Source organism: Pristis pectinata, chromosome 11, assembly GCF_009764475.1.
Source record: "Pristis pectinata isolate sPriPec2 chromosome 11, sPriPec2.1.pri, whole genome shotgun sequence".
In the NCBI taxonomy this organism is placed as follows: Eukaryota; Metazoa; Chordata; class Chondrichthyes; order Rhinopristiformes; family Pristidae; genus Pristis; species Pristis pectinata.
The window spans coordinates 16,837,669-16,862,768 of NC_067415.1; the positions used below are offsets into that span (position 1 = coordinate 16,837,669).

The 25,100-nt window shown below is 44.5% G+C and overlaps 1 protein-coding gene across 2 annotated transcripts in view; it reads right to left on the reverse strand.

Moving 5' to 3' along the window:
* The window catches only part of mgat4a (alpha-1,3-mannosyl-glycoprotein 4-beta-N-acetylglucosaminyltransferase A), a 197,299-nt gene that overhangs the window by 120,820 nt on the left and 51,379 nt on the right, over window positions 1-25,100 (reverse strand). Inside the window, exon 1 of one of the 2 annotated variants that reach the window (XM_052026336.1) lies at window positions 22,189-22,218. The exons of the other annotated variant lie outside the window; for it this stretch is intronic. Coding sequence (XP_051882296.1) covers window positions 22,189-22,198 — 10 coding nt within the window. The 5' untranslated portion in view covers window positions 22,199-22,218. Of the gene's footprint in view, window positions 1-22,188; window positions 22,219-25,100 lie in introns of those variants that run through there. 2 annotated transcript variants of the gene reach the window in all.

Genomic DNA, 25,100 nt, shown 5'->3' on the forward strand with positions numbered 1-25,100 from the left:
CCATTCTGCTACCCTGTCCTCAACATCAATGTTCCTCGGTTAAGGAATACCTTACTCAGGATCATGCGTGTGGTGCCTCTTGCACAACAAGGTCTGCATGAGATTCAGCAGCAACACCGTAATGATTAGCACAGTGTAGCGGTCAGCATAACGCTTTACAGCGCCAGCGACCGGGGTTCAATTCCGGCTGCTGTCTATAAGGAGTTCGTACGTTCTCCCCGTGTCTGTGTGGGTTTCCTCTGGGTGCTCTGGTTTCCTCCCACGTTCCAAAGACGTATGGGTTAGGAAGCTGTGGGCATGCTATGTTGGCACCGGAAGCGTGGCGACACTTGCGGGCTGCCCCCAGAGCACACTACACAAAAGATGCATTTCACTGTGTGTTTCGGTGTACATGTGACGAAAAAAGATATCTTATAAATAACTTGAACTCACTGGAGGCGAAGTCACAATGAATAATAGACACTTGGCTGGAAAACTAGATAGTAGCCACAAAGTCACAGCCAAGCAAGGATACGTAGAAGATGGGGGTAGGGAGAAAAACTGGTGTGAAAAGCCAATACAGCTAAACCTAGAGTTACAAATGTTATTGCAGACATCTCACACACCTTACAGAAGTGACAGGCAGAGATATCACAGAAAAAACAGCTAGAAGGGAAACCACTGACTAATCTGTTATTTGGCACATTGTGACCAACAAGAAAAATATCAGAGATACAGTGCCACAGTTAAGTTCAGGCTGCATTGAGTATCTTGAAAATGATTGAGACAGGCATAAAAGTTATCACAAGCTGAGAAGCTCTCTGACTTTCCTGTTTTATTTTATAAAAAGACAAAAATAATTAATATGTAAAGTGGCTTGCTTCACTTATGCCATAAAGAATAGTTTTTTTTTGAAAACAACCTTTTGCCTTTATGTAATGGATATTTAAGGATCATTAGATGTTATTTTTACATTACAGTTGCAGCAGAAATAGCTGCAGAGTGAGAGAAAGTTAAAGACTTTCAGTAATTCCCAGCAATGGTTTTAATTCAAATGATTCATTGGTGTACCCCCACTATGTATTGGACCTGTTTCAATGCACTATAGTCATGCTTTCACTCCTGCCTTGTCAAACCACAAGTAATGATTTTCCTTTCAAGGAGAATAAGCAATAATTCTCAACTATTTTCTCCAGTCGAGACAACTGAAAATGCTATAAAACACTAAAGGAAAGGGTTAATCAGGCAGTCCTGAAGGCTCATGGTACTGCAAAGCTAGAGGTTTTTCTTTATATTCAAGTAATATTAGCCTTTACCAGTTAAACATGAAAGTACAAGTCAATTTAAAGTTTCACTGGGCTGCTGACCTGGGACTGACCCCACACAATGGTCAGTTTCAGAATTAAGTAACAAGACAATACAGAGTAAAGTGTCACAGCTACAGGGAAGTGCAGTGCAGGTAGACAATAAGGTGCAAGGTCATAACAAGGTAGATTGTGAGGTCAAGAGTCCATTTCATTGTATAAGGGAACCGTTCAATAGCCTTATCACAGTGGGGTAGAAGCTGTCCTGAGCCTGGTGATATGTGCCATCAGGCTCCTGTATCTTCTGCCTGATGGGAGAGGAGAGAGAATGACCTGGGTGGGTGGGGTCTTTGATTATGCTGGCTGCTTCACCAAGGCAGCAAGAGGTATAGACAGAGTCCATGGAGGGGAGGCTGGTTTCTGTGATGTGCTGGGCTGTGTCCGCAACTCTCTGAAGTTTCTTGCGGACTTGGGAAGAGCAGTTGCCATACCAAGCCATGATGCATCCGGATAGTTGGTGAGTGTCAAAGGGGACATGCCAAATTTCTCTAGCCTCCTGAGGAGGCATCTGAGCTTGCATCCATTTATTGAATTGGTACAAGTGATATAGAAACAAATATGTGAACTTGCAATGAAAGGTTTCACCTGATAGAATAGTGACAATATGAAACAATAGCAATGCTTTAAGAAAGAGTTCTGGTAGGTAGGACACACAAGAGACTGTAGATGCTGGAATCTGGAGCAACAAACAATCTGCTGCAGGAATTAGGCGGGTCGAACAGCATCTGTGGTGGGGGTGGGGGAGAATGAATTGTCTGCATTTTGCGTCAAAGGAACAAAAGAGGCACAAGCAAGATTAAGTGAAGAAAAATAAATGACAAGTCAATTAAATCTCTCTTTATACCACTGTATGTAGACAGCATTAAATATATATTTGCCTTTAATACAATCTTGTTCATCTGGGAGAGAATCTGTCAGAGTAGAACATCACCTCAGATCACCACTGTCACTCTTGTACCAAGCATTTCCTAAGAAACAGGCCCCTCAAGACTGTTCTGCCTTTCAATTAGATCATGGTTTATTTTGCACTCATCTCTGCTTTCATTTCTTGGCCCTGGATCAACAAACAACTAGAAAGACTAATAGTCGAGTTGGTGTTAAATTCCATCTATGGCACTCAGTTTTTCATTATTGTGTTTTCCCTTTGTGGATTATTAGGAATAAAAGAAGTCAAACCTTTTAAAATATTTTTCCCCATCAGCACAATTACAGATGAGTGAGGGGGAGAGAGGTAAAAAGTGCAAACTAAAATAAAATTTAACGTCATTCTGGAAATGCACACAATACTTGTCAACAACTCATCTCAAAATGATAAATCATTATTTCTTATGACTAAAATTATCAGCTAAAAGGGTCTCTTTTGATCAATACCTTTGAAGTCACAGTTTTGTTTTAATCATTAACTGAAGTTTTTCCACTTTATTTACATGTTAAAACTGCTTAACAATACTGAAAGTAAGTTTAATCTACATATGGAGAAAGATTCTACAGATGCTGGAAATCTGGAGCAACACAAAATGCTGGAGGAACTCAGCAGGTCAGGCAGCATCTACGGAGGGAAATAAACAGTCGATGTTTCGGGTCGAGACCCTTCAACAGGACTGTGAAGGAAGAGGGCAGAAGCCAGAATAAGGTGGTGGTCAGGGAAGGGGGAGGAGCACATGCAGGCAGGTGATAAGTGAGTCCAGGTGGGAGGGGAAAGGTAGGTAGGTGGGTGGGAGGGGGGGGGGAGATAGGTAGAAAAAGGCAAAGAGCTGAAAGAGGAGGAATCCAGTAGGAGACGGCAGCGGACCAGGGGATAAAGGGAAGGAGGTGGGGAATAGGTGGACAGATCATGCGGGTGGGGGAGGGGAAAGAGAAAGGGCGAGGGGGCCCACAGGAATGAGTGGAAGACAAAGGGAAAGAGGGAGGAGGGAGAAAAAAAAGAGGGGGAGAAGAAGGGAGGGGTTACTGGAAATTAGAGAAATTGATGTTGAGGCCGTTCAGGTTAGGGAAATATGAGGGTGTTGTTCCTACAACCTGCGCCTGGCCTCAACGTGGCAGTAGAGGAGGCCGTGGATAGACATGTCAGTATGGGAGTGGGATGTGAAATTGAAGTGGATGGCCACCAGGAGATCTTCGCTTTTGTGGTAGTTGGAGCGAAGGTGTTCAACGAAGCGGTCACCCAATCTGTGTCGGGTCTCACTGACATAGAGGAGGCCACACCGGAGGCAATAAATAACACCCTCAGATTCACAGGTGAAGCGCTGCCTCGCCTGAATGGTGGTGAGGGAGGAGGGGAGGTGTAGGGACAGGTGTAGCACTTAGAGCTATCGCAGCGATAGGTGCTGGGAAGGTCACCTGTGGGGAGGAACGGCTGGACAAGGGAGTCACAGAAAGAGCAATCCCTGCAGAAAGCCGGGGAGGGGGGTTGGTGGGAAAGAAGAGAGAAGGGAGAAGGGAGGGGAAGATGTGCCTGGTGGTGGGATCCCACTGGAGGTGGCAGAAGTTGTGAAGAATGATGTGTTGGATGCGGAGGTTCATGGGGGTTAGCCCCGTCCGTTATTTGGGGGTGGTGTTGATACGGTGAGGGCAGATCGTGGTTACGGACAGAGCGCAGGTATTCTGCGAAACAGTCACCTTGTCTGCGTTTGGTCTCACCAATGTAGAGGAGGCCACACTTGGAGCACTGAATGCAGCAGATGGTATTAAGGGAAGTGCAGGTGAATCTGTCTCACCTGATAGGATTATTTAGGTCCCTGGACGAGGGTGATGGAAATGGTGTAGCGGCAGGTGTAGCATCGCTGGCAGGGGCAGTGGAAAGTCCCCAGGGTGGGAGCCGGATGTGTGGGGAGGGAGGAGTGAACTAAGGAGTCGCAGAGAGCGGTCCCTGCTAAAGGCAGAAAGGGATGGGGAGGGGAACATATGCTTGGTAGTGGTGTCCCATTGGAGATGGCGGAAGTAGCAGAGAATGATGTGTTGGATATGTAGATTGGTGGGATGAAATGTGAGGACAAGGGGGACCCTATCCCTGTTGGGTCTGGGAGGGGTGGAGGTGAGAGCAGAGGTGTGGGAAGTGGCAGAGATGCAGGTGCAAGCTCTCTCAACCACAGTCGGGGGGGAAGCCCCGGTTAGAAAAGAAGTTGGACATCTTAGATGTCCTGGAGCGGAAAGCCTCATCATTGGAGCAGATGTGGTGGAGGCAGAGAAATTGAGTAAAAGGGATAGCATCCTTGCAAGAGACAGGTTGGGAGGAGTTGTAAAATCAAGGTAGCTGTGGGCATCAGTGGGTTTGTAGAAGATGTCGGTAGATAAGGAATCTCCTGAGATGGAGATGAAAAGATCGAGGAAGGAGAGAGAGGTGTCAGAGATAGTCCAAGTGAATCGGAGAGCAGGGTGAAAATTAGTGGCGAAATTTATGAAACTGTTGAGTTCCACACAGGTACAGGAGGTAGCACCAATGCAGTCATTGATATAGCAGAGAAAGAGTTGAGGAATGGGGCTGGAGTGGACTTGGAACATAGCCAACGAAGAGGCAGGCATAGCTGGAGTCCATGCAAGTGCCCATGGCTATGCCCTTGGTCTGTAGAAAGTGAGAGGAATTGAAAGTGAAGTTGTTTAGAATGAAGACAAGTTCAGCCAGGCAGAGGAGAGTGTAAGTGGAGGGGACTGGTTCGGTGTCTGGTCAAGACAGAAGCGGAGGGCAGTGAGGCCATCATGATGGGGAATGGAGGTATATAGGGACTGGATGCCCATTGTGAAGATGAGGCTGTGCGCGCCAGAGAACTTAAAGAGTTGGAGAGTGTTTGATGTGTTTGTGTAGGTGGGAAGGGAGGAAAACAGGATAGTGTCCAGGTACGAGGATACGAGCTTAGTGGGGCAAGAGCATGTGGCAACAATTGGTCTGCCAGGATAGTCCTTCTTGTGGATTATTTTGGGGAGAAGATAGAAGCTGGCAGTCCTAGGTTCCGGGACTAAATCATGTTGATAGTTGGGGTGGGGGGGGGGGGGGGGGTGAAGGTCTCATCAGATCAGTGATGCTGCAGGAGATAATGTCCCGGTGGAGTCGTGGTTCAGGGGTAGGCAGGAAGAAGTGGCCAAGAGTTGGCATCTGGCCTCTGCAAAGTATAGATGGGTACTTGATAGCCAACATGGACATGATGGTCTAAAGGGCTGGTTTCTATGATGCATGACTCTATAAAAGTAGAGTTAAGCTCTGCCACAATCACACACTCCCCTTCCCACCACCCCTCTACTATACCTCCTCTCCCCATCTTTCTCATGGAAGGTAAATTCCTTCTGTTCAGTCACAAAATATGGGCATTGCTTGCAATGCTGACATTTATTGATCATCCCTGGCCAGAGGAGGCAGGTAACAGTCAACAGCATTGGTAGGTCTAGAATCATAGAGCAAGGCTGGCAGATTTCCTCCTCCCCCTGCAAGAAATCAATGAAGCAGAAACCAACCAGATGGGTTTTTGTAACAAACCCGCAGTTTCATGGAAACCAGTGCTGAGACCAAAACTTGCTTGTAAAGTTCCATGTTTATTTACTGACTTGAATTTTAATTTTTCGGGTGCTGTGGTGGTATGGCTCTCAATGATCCAAAACTCTGACTGCTGGTCAAGTAACTTAACCACAGCACTGGAAAGGCAGTACTAAAGAAGAGGAAACTGGGAGGGCAACAAACCCCACAATAAAGCCCATCTGACATGAGTCACAATTATCACACGTCATAGAAAACTAATGGAACCAGGGGTAATGAAGCCATTTAATACTATCTGAAAGCTAATGATGAAAAGAAAATTTCAATATTAAAGATTAGAATTGTTATTCTAATAACACAAGATCATGCATCATAACTTCAAGTAACATAGTACATAGAACACTACAGCATAGTACAGGGCCTTCAGCCCACAATGTTGTGCCAACACTTTATCCTGCTCTATCTAACCCTACTAGATCTATCTAACCCTTCCCCCCACACAGACACATGAATGATAGTAAAATAGGGGCTAAGAGCCTCTTAAATGTCCCTAATGTATCTGCCCCACAACCTCTGCCAGCAGTGCGTTCCACACACCCACCACTCTGTGTAAAAAAAAACTTACCCCTGACATCCCCCTTATACCTTCCTCCAATCACCTTAAAATTATGTCGCCTCGTGTTAGCCATTGTCGGCCTGGGAAAAAGTCTCTGATTGTCCACTCAATCTATGCCTCTTATCATCTTGTACACCTCTATCAAGTCACCTCTCATCCTTCTCTCCAAAGAGAAAAGCCCTAGCTCACTCAAACTATCTTCATAAGCAAGGGATGCTAATTTGCACCCTTAGTCTTTGATATGTCTGGTTGTGAATGGTACTTTAGAACTGGTCTTAGCACATGCAGGGGGTGGGAAGGGAACAGTCAGTTCTTGCTCTGGATTAATACTGTGGAAAATATACTATACATGGAATGGTGGTCTTGGAAAGGCAAGATTGAACCAGTATGTTATCAAGCCTCACCCACAACCTGACACTTGGGCAAACTGTAAAACCTAGATCCTGAACTGAGAATAAAGAGCAATCATCAAGGAAAGTTTTGGGGCAGGGTGGGGAGAGAATGCAGGGAACTAGTTGCAAGAAAAAAAATAAATATTGCAAATATACTATGCATCTAATTTTTCTTATATATTGTTATTTAAGTTTGTTTTAATTTATGCACAATATTCATGTTCTTAGAAACCTTGATTGCAAACCTGAAGCTAATACACCATATCATCAAGGAGGACATTCAGGGGACAATATTTGACAAGCTCCAATTATGCTCTTTAAATAGCATGCACAAAACTGAGCACTGAAATGTTAATTAAATCACATGGTGGTGTGCCTCCGCAGTTCGCCTTTTCACACCAGCCATGCTGAGAACAGAGGTCTCCACCAATGCCAGTGTGAAGAGCGCAGCACTGCTGTTTCTCAATCAGCCACAGATAAGATCACTGCTGTTATCGGAACACTTTCCCAGAGATCTATTCCAAAGTGTTCACTAAAGTCCTACTGAATACAATAACTCCAAAAAAAAGGGTTGAAAAGGTGGTTGCTGAGACGCTATTTACTCAGAGTCGACCTACAAGGCAGAACCTCAGAATAAGGGGTCAGCCATTTAGGACCAAGATGAAGAGAAATGTTTTCACTCAGAGGATTACGAATCTTCAGAAATCTGTACCCTGCAGAGCTGTAAAGACTCAAATATTGATCATTTACAGGACTGCAATCAATAGGCTTTTGAGGCACTATGACTACCAAAAGATACAGGATCTGACAGGAAAGTGGACTTATAAAGATGGAGTTATGATTATATTGAATAGTCAAGCAGGATCAAGGTTTCCTGTGATCTACTCCTGTTTCTACTGAAAACCACACTTTAGACTACTGTATAATTAGAGTCAATGGTTTGTGGTAGGTTTGTAAGAGGATCGGGAAGTTGTGGAAATTATTGGACTGGTGAATCAAAATTTTTATACTTTTCCCATACTCGTGTTTATCAGAATGTTTGCGTATACTGAGAAATTGCCCACCAATCTTAAGGAAAGTGCACCAGCGTCTTTACTTTCTTAGGAAGTTGAGGTTAGGCTTGTCATCGAACACTCTAACAAACTTCTACAAATGTACTGTTGAAGGTGTTCTGACTGGTTACATCATGGTCTGGTACAGCAATCTGAGTGCGCAGAAATGCAAGAAGCTGCAGAGAGTAGTGGACTCTGCCCAATACATCATGAGCACATCCCTCCCCACCTTTGGGAGTATCTACGGCAGGCACTGCCTCAAGGCAGCAACATCCATCATCAAAGATCCTCACAATCTGGGCCATGCTATCTTTTCACAGCTACCATCGGGCAGGAGGTACAGAAGCCTGAAGTCTCACACCACCAGGTTCAAGAACAGTTACTTCCCTTCAACCATTTGGTTCTTGAACCAACTGGCAAAACCCTAATCACTACAGTTTAGCAACACTATGTCCACTTTGCACTAAAATGGACTTTGTTTTTTTGTTCTAATTGTGTTTTCTTGTAGAATTGTGCATAATTTATGTTCTTCTTGCGAATGCTGCTTATATGTTGATATGTGCCTGTGATGCTCCCACAAGCAAGTTTTTCCATTGCACCTACGCATACATGTACTTGTGCATATGACAATAAACTCAACTTTAATAATAGCACCAGGAGACGGTGCAAGGTGGGGGGTTTGGAGTGCGGATCACCAGCTGAGACATCGGCCTCTCCCTCAACGATCATTATATAAAAACATATCTGAAGCACGAGCTTATGGACATGCATGCATGTTTTTCCTCAAGAATGCACACCCCTTCAAACTTCGACAAACTTAAAACCTGCACATTCCCCTGAACAACTGCTTTTCCCCCCTCGGCCACTGAGACCATCTTTCACAAGTCAGGACAGGGGCTACTCACGCGTTTTATCGGAACACGAGGATGGGAAAGTCAAAATCAATACTCACCACTTACTTAGAAAACAAGATTTGTCCCACATCTTCAAATGCTAACCCAAATATCCCAACTTATTCAGAATCAGATTTATTATCACTGACATACGCCATGAAATTTGTTGTTTTGCGGCAGCAGTACAGTGCAAGACATAAAATTTATTACGTTACCAAAAATAAATACATTAGTGCCAAAGAGGAATAATGAGGTAGAGTTCATGGACCATTGAGAAATCTGATGGTGGAGGGGAAGAAGCTGTTCCTGAAACATTAAGTGAGAATCTTCAGGCTCCTGTACCCTCCTCCCTGATGGTAGTAATGAGAAGAGGGCATGTCCCAGATGGTGAGGGTCCTTAATAATAGTGCCTCAAGAAGGTCACACCCGTCTCTTGAAGATGTCCTCGATGGTGGGGAGGGCTGTACCCGTGATGGAGCTGGCTGAGTCTACAACCCTCTGCAGCCCCTTTCGATCCTGCACATTGGAACCTCCATACCAGGAAGTAATGTAACTAGTTAGAATGCTCTCCACCGTACATCTATAAAAAGTTGCAAGAGTCTTTGGTGACATACTAAATCTCCTCAAACGCTTAATGAAGTAGAGCCACCGGCGTGCCTTCTTCGTGATTGCATCAATGTGCTAGGCCTCTGAGATGTCAATGCCCTAGGCCTCTGAGATGTCAATGCCCAGGAACTTGAAGCTGCTCACCCTTTCTGCCGCTAGGGAGCAGAGTGGGTTGGGCTTTGGCGAGAGCGGGAAAGAAGTGAGACTAATTAGAGAGGGGGTAAATTATTAGTTTATTTGTTGAACTCAGTGGTATTCAGCAGTATGCATCTGGGGTTGGTCTTATGTTTGGAGTGTCAGATATGGGGACCCTGGGAGACTACCAGACTCCCCGATAACTACATCTGCGCAAAGTGTACCGAGATGCGGCTCCTCAAGGAACGGATCAAGTCTGGAGCAGCAGCTCGATGACCTTCGGTTGGTTAGGGAGAGCCAGCAGGAAATAGACAGGAATTATAAAGAGTTTGTAGACAGCACCTCTGTGGCGGTCCCCCTGAAAAACCGATATCTCATTTTAGATTCAGTTGGAGAGGATGACCTGATAGAGGAAGACCTCAGCAACCTGGACCTTGGCACCATGCCTGGTACTGTGGTCCAGCGGAGGAAGCAAAATGCAGTGGTTATTGGGGATTCTATAGTAAGGGGTACGGATAGCAGATTCTGCGATACCGACAATGAATCTCAGATGGTGTGTTGCCTCCCTGGTGCCAGGGTATGGAATATCACAGACCAGGTCCAGAATATTCTGAGGGGAGAGGGTGAGCAGCCAGAAGTCTTGGTACATGTAAGTACCAATGACATAGGTAGAAAAAGAGAAGAGGTCCTGAAGGAGGAATACAAGGCATTAGGGAGAAGGTTGAGAAGTAGGACCTCAAGGGTAGTAATCTCAGGATTACTACCTGTGCCACGTGTCAATGATAGGAAGAATAGAAAGCTCTGGCAGATGAATGCGTGGCTGAGTGACTTGTGCAGGGGGCAGGGCTTCAGATTTTTGGATAATTGGGACCTTTTTTGGGGGAGGCATGACCTATTCGCTAAGGATGGGTTGCACCTAAACTCCAAAGGGTCCAATATCCTGGCGGGAATGTTTAATTTAGCTGTAGGGGAGGGTTTAAACTGATCTGGCAGGGGGAATGGAAACCAGGATGTTAGGTTACAAGATGCTAAGGTAAGGGAGGAAGTTTATAGAAACAAGTCCAACGAGGATGGCAAGAAGGACAGGCAGGTGAGAAGTCAGGATAATTTGCTGAATAATAGAAGTACAACAAATCAGGATGTTAGGATACAGAATGTTAGGATAGAGGATGAGGTATATAGGAACATGTCTAAGGTAGTATGTAGTGAAGATGGTAAGAAGGATAGACAGGTGAAAAGTCAGAATAATCTGCTGAACAATAGAAGTACAACAAAATCAATAGCAGATACCGGACTAAACGTACTGTATTTAAATGCACGTAGCATTAGGAATAAAGTAGATGACCTAGTGGCACAACTACAGGTTAATAAATACGACATTGTGGCAATCACCGAGTCATGGCTTTATGATGGATGTGATTGGGAACTGAATGTCCAGGGGTACACAGTGTATAGGAAGGATAGGCAGGTAGGCAGAGGGGGTGGTGTGGCCATGATGGTTAGTAGCAATATAAAATCAATAGAAAGGAAGGACATAGGGTCAGAGGAGGTGGAATCCTTATGGGTGGAGCTAAGAAATAGCAAGGGTAAAAGGACAATAGTAGCAGTCATATATAGGCCCCCTAATAGCAGTCAGGAAGTGGACGATAAGTTGCAGTTTGAGATAGAAAAAGTATGCCAGAGTGACAATGTGAAGATAATTATGGGGGATTTTAACATGAAGGTGGACTGGGAAATCCAGCAAGGTGGTAGAACTCAGGAGAGGGAGTTTGTGGAATGTCTAAGGGACGTTTTTCTGGGGCAACTTGTTGAAGAGCCCACCAGGGGATCGGCTGTTTTGGATTGGGTGCTGTGTAATGAACCGGAGGTGATTAGGGAACTAAAGGTAAAGGTAAAGGAACCACTGGGAACCAGTGATCACAATATGATTGAGTTCAGTTTCAAGTTTGAGAAGGAGAAGCTGATAACTGGTGTATGGATATTTCAGTGGAACAAAGGAAATTACTGTGGTATGAGAGAGGAGTTGGCCCAAATTGATTGGAAGAGTAAGCTAGCTGGAGGGACGGCAGAGGACAAATGGAAGGAATTTCTACAGGAAATAATGAAAATGCAGGATAGATATATTCCAAGAAAAAAAAGGTGGTTTTGAATGGAAAAAAGGCACAAATGTGGATAACGAGAGAGGTGATGGCTAAAATAAAAGCAAAAGGGGCGGCGTACAAAGAAGCAAAAATTAGTGGGAAAACAGAAGACTGGGAAGCTTTTAAAAACCTGCAGAGAGAAACTAAGAAGGTCATTAGGAAAGAAAAGATGAATTATGAAAGGAAGTTGGCGGATAACATTCGAAAGGATACTAAGAGTTTTTTTAAATACATAAGGAGTAAAAAAGAAACACGGTTTAATATAGGACCAATTGATAACTGTGCAGGAGATATTATAATGGACGACAGAGAGATGGCAGAGGAATTGAATGAATATTTTGCATCGGTCTTCACCGTGGAGGACATCAGCAATGTGCCGGTTAGTCAGGAGTCTCACGAAATGGAACCGAGTTCAGTTAAGATTGCTAGGGAGAAGGTGCTAGGAAAACTAAATGGGCTAAAGACTGATAAGTCTCCCAGACCGGATGAGGTGCATCCCCGGGTTCTGAAGGAGGTGGCTTTAGAGATAGCGGAGGCATTGGTGATATTTTTCCAGGAATCGATAGATTCCGGCATGGTTCCGGAGGACTGGAGGGTCGCAAATGTAGTTCCGCTGTATAAGAAAGGAGGGAGGCAGCATAAAGGAAATTACAGACCTATTAGTCTGACGTCAGTGGTGGGAAAGTTATTGGAATTTATCCTCAGGGATGGGGTTACAGAATACCTAGAGGCGCAAGGCAAGATAGGTCCTAGCCAGCATGGTTTTGTGAAGGGAAGATCCTGCCTGATCGACCTATTGGAGTTTTTTGAAGAAATCACAGGTAGGGTGGATAAGGGAGAGGCAGTAGATGTTGTGTATTTAGACTTTCAAAAGGCCTTTGATAAGGTGCCTCATAAGAGACTGATTAATAAAATGAGAGGTCATGGAATTACAGGTATGATAACAGAATGGGTGGAGCATTGGCTGGTTGGCAGGAAGCAAAGAGTGGAAATAAAAGGATCTCATTCTGGTTGGCTACCGGTTACCAGTGGTGTGCCGCAGGGGTCGGTGTTGGGGCCGCTCCTTTTTACCTTGTACATTAATGATTTGGATGATGGAATAAATGGTTTCATGGCTAAGTTTGCGGATGACACCAAGATAGGTGGAGGAGTAGGGAGTATTGAGGAGATAGGAAGGTTGCAAAGAGACCTAGACAGTTTAGGAGAATACCATAGAACCATACAGCACAAAACAGGCCCTTCGGCCCACCATGTCGTGCCGTCCATCAGACCACCCTCACACTACCTAACCCCTTCCTCCCGCATATCCCTCTATCTCACATTCCTCCATATGCCTATCCAACAAGCTCTTGAACATGTTCAATGTATCTGCCTCCACCACCACCCCAGGCAGTGCATTCCATGCACCAACCACTCTCTGGGTGAAAAACCTCCCTCTGACATCTCCCCTGAACCTCCCACCCATAACCTTAAAGCCATGACCTCTTGTCTTCAGCATTGGTGCCCTGGGAAGGAGGCGCTGACTGTCTACTCTATCTATTCCTCTCAATATTTTATATACCTCTATCATGTCTCCTCTCATCCTCCTCCTTTCCAGTGAATAAAGCCCTAGCACCTTAAGCCTCTCCTCATATTCAATACTCTCCAATCCAGGCAGCATCCTGGTAAATCTCCTCTGCACCCTCTCCAATGCCTCCACATCCTTCCTATAATGAGGCGACCAGAACTGAACACAGTACTCTAAGTGTGGCCTAACTCAAGTTTTGTAAAGCTGCATCATCACCTCGCGGCTCTTAAGCTCAATCCCACGATTTATGAAAGCCAACATCCCATTGGCCTTCTTAACTGCTCTTTCCCACCTGTGAGGCAACTTTCAATGAACTGTGAATATGAACCCCCAGATCCCTCTGCTCCTCCACACTGCCAAGTACCTTGCCATTCACCCAGTTCTCTGCCCTGGAGTTTCTCCTTCCAAAGTGTACCACCTCATACTTCTCCGGATTGAACTCCATCTGCCACTTGTCAGCCCAGCTCTGCATCCTATCAATATCCCTCTGTAAGCTCCGACAGCCCTCCACACTATCCACAACACTGCCGATCTTAGTGTCGTCTGCAAACTTACTAACCCAGCCCTCCACCCCCTCATCTAAGTCATCTATAAATATCACAAAAAGTAGAGGTCCCAGAACCGATCCCTGCGGGACACCACTAGTCACTGCCTTCCAATCCAAGGGCACTCCTTCCACCACAACCCTCTGCTTTCTACATGCAAGCCAATTCCTAATCCACACAGCCAAGCTTCCTTGGATCCCTTGGCCTCTGACCTTCTGAAGAAGCCTACCATGAGGAACCTTATCAAATGCCTTACTAAAATCCATGTAAACCACATCCACCGCACTGCCCTCAATCTTCCTGGTCACCTCCTCAAAGAACTCTATCAGGCTTGTGAGGCAAGATCTTCCCTTCACAAAGCCATGCTGGCTGTCCCTAATCAGTCCATGATTCTCTAGGTGTTCATAAATCCTATCCCTTAGAATCCTTTCTAACAGCTTACCCAGCACAGACGTGAGACTCACCGGTCTATAATTCCCTGGCCTATCCCTATTACCTTTTTTGAACAAGGGGACTACATTCGCAACCCTCCAATCCTCTGGCACCATCCCCGTAGACAACAAGGACTCAAAGATCCTTACCAGCAGTTCAGCAATCTCCTCCCTAGCCTCTCAAAGCAGCCTGGGGAAAATCCCGTCAGGCCCCGGAGATTTATCTGTCTTAATATTATTTAACAACTTTAACACATCCTCTCTCTTGATATCAGCGACCTCGAGAACATTACCCCTACCAGCGCTCCCCTCCGCATCATCAAGACCCCTCTCCCTGGTGAATACCGAAGAGAAGTATTCATTGAGAACTTCTCCCACTTCCGCCGCCTCCAGGCAAATTCTCCCACCTTTGTCCTTAATTGGACCTACCTTCACCCTAGCCATCCTCCTACCCTTCACGTACTTGAAAAAGGCCTTGGGATTTTCCTTAACCCTACTAGCCAAAGCCTTTTCATGTCCCCTTCTAGCTCTCCTCAGCCCTTTCTTAAGTTCCTTCCTTGCTACCCTATATTCCTCATGGGCCCTGTCTGAACCTTGCTGCTTATACCTCACGTATGTTACCTTCTTCTCCCTAACAAGTCGTTCCACCTCTCTCGTCACCCACGGTTCCTTCACCCTGCCGTTCCTTCTCTGCCTCACTGGGACATATTTATCCCTAACATCCTGCATAAGATCCCTGAACATCGACCACATCTCCATGGTACATTTTCCTTCAAAAAGGACATCCCAATTTACACTCCCAAGTTCTCTCCTTATAACCTCGTAGTTAGCCCTTCCCCAATTGAAAAACCTCTTGTCCTCTCTGCACCTGTCCCTGTCCATGACAATTTTAAAGGTTATGGAGCAATGGTCACTGTCCCCCAAATGCTCACCCACCGATAGATCCTTCACCTGTCCCGGTTCATTTCCTAAAACTAGATCTAACATGGCATTCCCTCTAGTCGGCCTGGACACACTTAACAAATTCCGTCCCATCTAAACCTTTGGCACTAAGCAGGTTCCAGTCTATATTTGGGAAGTTGAAGTCTCCCATTATAACAACCCTGTTATTTCTGCTTCTCTCCAAACACTGCCTGCCAATCTGCTCCTCTATATCTCTACTGCTACCAGGGGGCCTATAGAATACTCCTAGTAGAGTAACTGCTCCTTTCTTGTTCCTTAATTCCACCCACATGGACTCTAGAGATGATCCTTCTACAACATCCATCTTTTCCACAGCCGTAACAGTGTCCCTGACCAATATCGCCACCCCTCCACCTCTTCTCCCCCCTTTCCTATCCCTCTTAAAACACGGAAAACCAGGAATATTCAATATCCACTCCTCTCCTGACGTCAGCCACGTCTCACTAATAGCCACGATATCATAGTCCCCCATACTTATCCAAGCCCTCAGTTCATCCCCCTTATTCCTGATACTTCTTGCATTTAAGTAAACACACTTCAGTCCATCTACCTTACTACTTTTATAGCCTGTATTCTGCTTCTCCTTCCCCAAAGCCTCTCTACCTGTTTGATCTAACTTTTCCCCATTCCCTTCTTCCTCTGACCTACTCCTCCGGTTCCCTTCCCCCTCACAAACTAGTTTAAACCCTCCCGAACCACCCTAGCAAATTTCGCCGCAAGGATATTGGCCCCCTTCTGGTTCAGGTGTAACCCGTCCTCTCTGTACAGGTCCCACCTTCCCCTGAAGAGATCCCAATGATCCAGAAATCTAAAACCCTCCCTCCTGCACCAGCTTCTCAGCCACGCATTTATCTGCCACCTCCTCCTATTCCTACCTTCACTATCGCGTGGCACTGGCAGCAATCCCGAGATTGCTACCCTTGAGGTCCTGTTCCTCAATTTTCTGCCTAGCTCCCTGAACTCACTCTTCAGGACCTCATCCCCCTTCCTACCTATGTCATTGGTGCCAATATGGACCACGACTTCTAACTGCTCTCCCTCCCACTCAAGAATCCTGTGGACCCGATCAGTGACGTCCCGGACCCTGGCACCTGGGAGGCAACATACCATCCGGGATTCATGCTCACTGCCACAGAACCTCCTGTTTCCCTGACTATCGAGTCCCCTATCACTACCGCATGTCTCTTTCCCACCCTTCCCTTCTGAGCAGCAGTACCAGTCCCAGTGCCAGAGACCTGGTAACTGCAGCTAGGCCCCTGCAGGTCATCCCCCTCAACAGCTTCCAAGGCAGAAAACTTGTTACTGAGGGGAACAGCCTCCGGGGTTCTCTGTCCTGTCTGCCTGACTTCTTCTTCCTCTTCCCTCCCCTGACAGTCACCATTCTATCTGCCTCCTGAACCTCAGATGTATCTACCCTAAGGGGGGGTGACTGTCACCTGATGCACCGTGTCTACATAACTCTCTCCCTCCCTTATGCTGCGCAGTGTTTGTAGCTGCGACTCCAGCTCATCAACTCTGAGCCGAAGTTCATCCAGCCTCAAGCATTTACTGCAGATGTGGCCATCTTGGACCGCAGCAAGGTCCACGAGTTCCCACATCAAACAGCTGCAGCATACCACCATGTCCTCCATCTGACTACCTTTCTTTTTTCCCTAGTTAGTCCCACCTACAAATCTATAATGAACAAAAGGTAAACCTTGCCTTTACCTGCTTACCAGCTACTTACCCTCCTTGCCCCTTCACGCCGAAGCCCCTTGAGCCAAAGCCCAGAACACTCTGCTGCCACTCACTCCGCTGCCCGCTCCGATGCTGCCCGAATGGGCAAGGAAATGGCAGATGAGATTCAATGTTGAGAAATGTGCAGTTGTACACTTTGGAAGCAGAAATAAGCGGGCAGATTATTATCCAGGAGGAGAGAAAATTCAAAGTACGGAAGTACAAAGGGACTTGGGGGTACTCGTGCAGGATACCTTAAAGGTTAACCACCAGGTCGGATCGGTGGTAAAGAAAGCGAATGCTATGTTGGCATTCATTTTGAGAGGTATAGTGTATAAAAGTAAGGAAGTGTTGATGAGGCTCTACAGGGCACTAGTGAGGTCTCATTTGGAATACTGTGCGCAGTTTTGGGCCCCACATCTTAGGAAGGATGTGCTGACGTTGGAGAGGGTTCAGAGGAGATTTACGAGGATGATTCCAGGAATGAAAGGGCTTACGTATGATGAGCGTTTGTCAGCTCTTGGACTGTACTCACTGGAGTACAGAAGAATGAGAGGGGACCTCATAGCAACATTTGAAATGTTGATAGGAAAGGACAGAGTAGATGTGGCTAGGCTGTTTCCCTTGGTGGGTGAGTCCAGGACCAGAGGGCACAATCTTAGAATTAGAGGGAACAATTTCAAAACTGAGATGAGGAGAAATTTCTTTAGCCAGAGGGTGGTGAATTTGTGGAACTCCTTGCCACGTACAGCAGTGGAGGCCCGATTAGTGGGGGCGTTCAAGGAGGAGATAGATAGATAGATATCTAAATAGTCAGGGTATCAAGGGATATGGGAATAAGGCTGGAAATTGGGATTAGAATAGTTCTTTTTTCTCTTCCCCCCCCACCCCCCCATTTCCCATTTCTCATTTCTTTTTTTCCCTTTTCCTTGGAGCAGACTCGATGGGCTGAATGGCCTGCTTCTGCTCCCTTGTCTTGTGTGATCTTGTGTGACCTCTCAATGGGGACTGGTGTGTGTTCTCCCGACTTCCCCTTCCTGAAGTCCACAATCAATTCCTTGGTCTTACTGATGTTGTTTGGAAGGGATATGGGAAGGGAGTGGTGAGAATAGGCAATGTATTCAGCTGTGACTTATTGCCAGTTATGTGTCCAGTAAATTTTCTTCTTCCAGGTTAGACATGTCAGCAGTGGGAAAGCAAAAAGAGGCATTTCAGTTTTTGCTAGCTTGCTGCTAAAATAATAATCCTAGGCAGTCCCTTGGGATTCTTCCCCAGTTCCATATGTTCTGATGAATCATACATAGGATCTAAAGACTCTACCACAAGGGGAAGCAAATGGTACTTAATTGGGCAGGTGGGTGGGTCATTTAGGATGTTGTGTGTTGCTTCCACTGTTTGCTTCCACGTGATCCCATTGGAGAGACGAGGTGATCAGTGCCTTGCAGATGCTCCTTCTCCATTTTGAGCAGGGTCAGGCTGGTGAGGACGTTACGTCTTATCAAGAAGGCTTTTGAGAACATCCTTGTGTCTCTGACCTCCACAAACTGGGGCCATCATGGCTTCTCACTTTGACTTCATATCATCTGCTTTTCCTCCTCTGGTGTACAGTCATGGGAATAGAGCAGCAAGACTATATGCTTTGTAAAACTTATGGCTTTAAGCATTTCTGTGAGCAGACAAAATGCCAACAGTGATAACTTGTGCTGGAAAGTATCATACTGTTGATTCATCTGGTATGAATGCATTTGTAAAGAAAATATTCTATGCTGCTCACAGGAATGTAGCCTGAACTGAAGGGCTTGTGTTAGAAGGAAAGATTGAATAGGCTGGGACCATTTTCCCCAGAGCAAAGTAGGCTAAGGGGTGACCTTATTGAGGTTTATAAAGTTATGAGGGGCATAGATAGGGTAGATAGTCACCCAGGGTAGGGGAATCTAAAACTAGAGGCATAGGGTTAAGAGGAGAGGGGAGGGGAAAAATTTAAAAGGGTGATAGGTATGTGGAATGAGCTACCAAAAGAGGTTGATAGAGGCAGGTATAATGATAAAATGTTTAAAAGACAGTTGGACAGGCAGGTGTATGCATAGAAAAGGTTTAGAGAGATATGGGCCAAAAGCAGCAAGGAACGTTGAAGAGTGCGAAAGTGGGATAGGGAAAATATATAGGTGTATAGATAGGCATCTTGGTTTGCATGGACACGGTGGGCAGAAGGGCCTGTTTCTGTGCTGTATAACTCCATGAATTTTTAGGCAAGGTCCATCTAGCCCAAGATTCCGCAACCAGCAGAAACATTCTCCATCTCTAGCATCATTTGATCAAATCACCTCGTGGCTTTTGTAAATTCCAGAGAGTAAAACCCTAGTTTCCATAATCTCTTCTCATGATTAACCCTTGGAATACAGGCATCATTCTGGTAAGTCCATTCTACACAGACTTATGGGCTGCACAGTAGCACAGCTAGTAAAGCTGCTGCCTCACAGCTTCTGTGACCCAGGTTCAATCCTGACCTTGGATGCTTTGTGTGGAGTTTGCACATTCTCCCTACAACCGTGTGGATTTTCTCCAGGTGCTCTGGTTTCCTCCCACATCCCAAAGACTTGTGGGTTGGTAGCATAATTGGCCACTGTGATTTGCCCCCAGTAGGCGAGTGGTTTAATCTGAAAAAAGTCGATGAGAATGTGGGGAGAATAAAATAAATGGGATTTAGACGAAATAATGTAGATTTAGTGTAAAGGGTATAATGGTCAATATGCCATTAGCTATTTTGTCGTCATGTCCATTATGATTTAAGTTGCATCCACTACCAGCTTGTCATTTGGAAAACATTCTGTTACATCCTAAAGTAGATGACCTCATTTCCCTACATTCAAATCCATTTGCCACAATGTTGTCAATATTTTTAATTTGCAACTTTTCTTAAATAGTAGAATGACGGCCAATTTTCTAACCCAAAGGATCCGCTCAAGGATACGGCCGTGAAGTTACTCGACCAGTAAATCAGAGAACTGGACTAACAATCCAAATACCCAAGTTCAATTCTCACTATGGGATTTAAATTCAGGTTAATCATCTGGAATTCAAATAAGAACCTAGCCACTGGAACCGATGGCCTTCTGGATTGTTGTAAAAACCCATCTGGTTCACCAATGTCTTTCAGGGGAGGAAATCTGCCACCCTTACACACACTGACCCATATGCAATATACGAGATGCAGACACCAAGTATGCCTTCTGAAATGACCTAGTAGGCCACTCAGCTCAAGGACACTTAGGGATGGGGAATAAATACTGGCTTGACAGTCATGCCCAGACCCTGAGAGATGAATTAATAGAGGACTTTGGAAAATTATAGCTTTGGCAGCAGTACTCCACCTAATTTCGTCAAAACCCTGGTGGGAGCATCTGGTCCAGGAGATCTGACACTCTGTTAGTGCCATTATTTTTCATCGTTACAGTGCTTACATTAATTCTTGATATATCCTCATCTTTTGTTTCTTTGTCATTTTCAGCTTGTTGTCCTCTTCCTCTACTGTGACATAGAGCATTGAGTCAATCTGTCTAGCTCTTCCTTGTTTTCAGTCACAACACTGTTATTTACAGTAGTTTCAAACCCAAGGGAGCTAAATCAAGTTTCTCAGGACTGGATGAATTCAGAGGCCCACACTGCTCCTGACTACCTATTTTTTCCCTATCCCATTTTCGCACTCTTCAGCATTCCTTGCTGCTTTCGTACCATAATTTCTTTGTATGTCTCTTACCAACTGTCTTGTCATATTGTTTTTCTTTATATTTCCCAATGATGAGTGGTCATTTCTGAGAGCTTTTTGCTTTTTTAGTAATGCATTTTGGCAAGTAGAAATCTTATCCTTGTGGGTATAAATTGGTTCAACACCTACAAATTCTTCTTTTGAAGATATCCCACCAATCCTCTCATTTTACCCATCAGATTTGCCCAGTTTAATGGGGACACTGTCTTGTCACATTGTTAATCCTGCCAAAGTCAAGAATCCTAGAGGCAGTTTTGCCCTTTCAGAGACTACATTGAATACGATCTTACAATGAGCGTTATTAGATAAATATTCAGAGGATGCAGACACTTCTACTTGAAAAGACTTTTTCAATATCAAATATATTATTATGTAACATTCAAAACTAGTTATTTTAAAACAAAAATACATCACTTTACAATTACACAACCTGTCAATCGGGGAATTCCTACAAAATGCTTCAACTATTTTTTTTCTGCTTTTATGTTCCCTTGGTACTCAGAAGGTCTGACTAAAATTTTAATCAGGGTACTTTTTTTTTTACATTTACCCATCTCATAATGACATGACTGCATTCATTAAAAGATAATGAGGCATAGTTAACATAATAATTAAAGAATTCATTCAAGGCCTAAATCTCTACCAAAAGCCTATCTGACCTGATTCTTTTGCCCAACATAAGTCTATGTGGAATTCAAATAAAATTTGTCAGCCTGATTTCCAAGATTGCGTCAGCATTGTTCATTGAGATTTATCACGGAAATACTTTATTTCCACAACCCAAATTAATAGCTCTTCTTTAATTAGTTTTGAAAAAGCTATCAGGAAGAATTCAAAAATTTTTACTGTCATGGAATTTAAGTGATATGTTTTATTTCCAGAAAAGCAATCGAATGCAACGGAGTCTGAACATTACATTAGTTGCAGAACATTGGGGCAAAATCTATTGACACAGATCCCTCTGCTTGCTTTCAGTACCACCACAACCTCCACCATCAACAATTATCCATGACCACTTTACAACTATTAATCAGATGCATAATATTGGCAAATCCACCCTTAAGTCTCAAGATTTGTTTGCCAATATCACAATTTTGGCCTCCTTGTGAGTACAACATTATTACGAAGTGACAGTAGCACTGAATTGTGCTACTGGAAACATTGGTTGGTGTGGTATTTATTTGACCTCCCTGGGTTGTGAGCAGCACCACCTTCCTTTGAGAAAAATGATGAGAGAAAAAAAATAAGTGGATGGGGCACCCATCATTCAGCTCTGAAGAGAACCAGAAGCAGGCTACATTGGGCAGCCTCCTCTTGTTATCCCCCTCTTCCACCCCATTCCAGTTTAATATGACAATTGGTGAATATACTCAAGACCATTGACTTCATTTTCATTGACATTATAGCAAAACAACCGATGTCTTGAAAATAAAAAAAAGTGTTGGCCATGACCACATCAAGGTTTTCAGGAAATGAAGTCTGCAGTTCATTTGCAATAAGGAAACCTCCTGATGAGGAGCTAATGCATGCAGCACAACACTGATCTGCACGACATACCTTTGATCATCAATGTAGCAGAGGTTTCAACACTTCCAGCAGGAGGATTCAATGCTGCTGTCAATTCAGAGTAATCTTTTTCATTTAAGGCCGAAAGAAACAGAATTCAATCTTCAGAGAGGATTGTAAAATATTATTCTGTGTTCATCAAAATAGATTTACCAAGCTTGTTTTTTCACTTGCAGGATATTGAATGCTTTTCTCCATCATTTGCACAGAATGTTCTTGAGGGAACATCAGCAGGAATTCATTTTCTGGCAACACTTGCTTTCACTCTCTGCATCACAGACCCCATTTACAAATTGGCATTAATAAGACAAATCTGCACCCAGCTCTCTGCCAATGTTCTCTCGTTGGCAATCAGTATCTTCCTCTTGTAATCTTTGTTCATCGTCGGAAAAACTAGTCGTGGTGGGAGTGTAGAGCTTTGACTTGATCCATTAGTTATGGGATCACTTAGCTATGGGTTGTGGAAATAAAATATCCCACTGATGGATTTGACTGAGAAAATGCTGATGTTGTCAACCCCATCAGTACAATCCTGGACAAATGCACCAGCACAGATTTGATCTTTGAGGTGATCTTATAGACATGCATAAGATCAAAAGGGGCATAGATAGGGTGAATGCACTCAGTCTTTTTCCCCAGTGTTGGGGAATCAAGAACTAGACGGCATAGGCTTACGATGAGGGGGGAAGATTTAAGAGGGAATTGAGGGGCAAGTTTTTTTTTACATAAAGGGTGGTATCTGTGTGGAATGAGCTGTCAAAGGAAGTGGTTGAGGCAGGTACAATAACAACTTTTAAAAGACTGTTGGACAGGTACATGGATAGGAGAGGTTTACAAGGTTATGGCCCAAATGCTGGCAAATGGCACTAGCTTGGATGGGCATCTTGGTCGGCATGGACCAGTTGGGCTGAAGGACCTGTTTCCATATTACTCTATGACACAGGTAGAAGACAAGACAACATCATACAGGTGCTTCTCCCATGACCTGCTGGAGGTCCAGTCTATCTTCTAGTTCTTTAGGACTTGGCTAGCTTGTCTAGAGGTGGTGGTACCAAGATGTCCTTGGATATTCTGTGCCCCTGCAATGGTGCTGAATACGAAAGGGCACTGATTCAGCAGTAGGTAGTAATCATGAGATTTCCTCACTAGTGTTTGAGCTGATGCCTTGAAATTTTATGGGGGACTAGACGGAGTGTTGAGAACTCCCAGGGCTACAAACTCCCAAAGTAATAAAGCCGTACCGTACCTTTGTAGCATCGATAGAACCAGACAGAGAGCGCGCGCAGAAATAGGCCCTTCGGCCCACTGAGTCTGTGCCAGTGATCAACCACCAACACTAATCCCAAATTTTATTCTCTCCACATTCTCATCAATTGTCTCTGAATTCTATCACTCACCTACACACCAGGGACAATTAACAGAAGCCAATTAACGTACCACTAGCACATCTCTGGGATGTGGAAGGAAACCCGAGCACCTAGAGGAAACCCACATGGACATAGAGAACATGCAAACTCATAGGCAGCATCCAATGTCAGGAGTGAACCTTGGTCTCTGGCACTGTGAGGCAGCAGTCTATGAGCTGTGCCATCATCTTGACAGTGGGAGAGAACACATCCAGAGATAACAATAGAGAAAGGACATTGTGTAAAAAAAAGAGTACGAACATACTGTGGGCATAAGCATGAATTTGACCATCTCAGATTGCAGCCAGACTAATCATTGGGGGGGGGTAGCTGTCCCAATTTTGACACATCTCCAGATGTAGTGTGGACAACCCGATGTCCATCATACATCATACATCAGATCAAAGCCAATCCCCACTAATAAAAACCAAACAAAACCCTTTAGTATGATCTGTTTGGCAGCAAAAATTGATTTGAAGCACACAAAAGCAACATTATACAATTTATTCTCTTCTGAATATGCAGCTGGAACACAGCTTTACCAGCAATAAGTCAAAATCCTGAACTTTTATGATCGGACAATTCCACAGAAAGCACTGATGACTACATAACACAGATTTATCACTAGCCGCTCTTGCTTGCTGTAGCTACCTTGGGCATGAAAGCACAGTAAATGAACCTGTAAGTTTGGTTCTGAATTTAACAGATTAATGAAGTTAAGGGTCTATCAGTCAAGCCAAACAGCATCTTTTTTCATCTCTGACTTAAATGAATGCCAGTGGTTTTGCAGCAAGCAAAATAATTGTGTTCACATGTAGTTCACATTCTATGGTTTGAGTTGTGTTCTGCATAGACCCTTCACTAAATCATCCTTTGGAATTTAAAAAGGAGTCCTAGGAAGCATAATGCAGATAAATTTAAGACCCCATCTGAGAAACGACATCCTGCACTTATAGACTATCTCCCACATATTGAAAGATCGTAAGATCTTAAGCACTTCTCAGAAGAAATGTAGAGCAACTCAAGGAGATATTGGGCAAAAGCTTGGTCAGTGGCAAGTCTTATAGGCCGCCTTAAAAAAAGTGACAGATGTAAAGATATAACAAAGATGTTTCAGAGCTGAGGATGACACAACTGAACGCACAAGGGACTAAATCTAGAGGAACTTGCAGCTTGTAGGACAGTAGATGGTTTGCTGAAATTTTAATAGGAATGGCTTTGACTACAGGTAGCAAAATATGTGACTATCCAAGTACAGGTCCTCCCCCGGTTACGACAGGGTTCTCTTCCTGAAAACTTGTTACCCAAACAGTTCACAAATCGGAAATGTGGCCACCCAGCAATATTTAGTTTAAAACCATAGGCCAACCCAGGGCAATGTGTAGTTAAACCAGGGCATTTAACTCAACCAGATTGCTCTGCAAGATGCAACGATATTGCCGCAAATCGAGTTTCCACATGGCAGAAAATGCCTGCAGCTGCCAGCAAACCCACCCC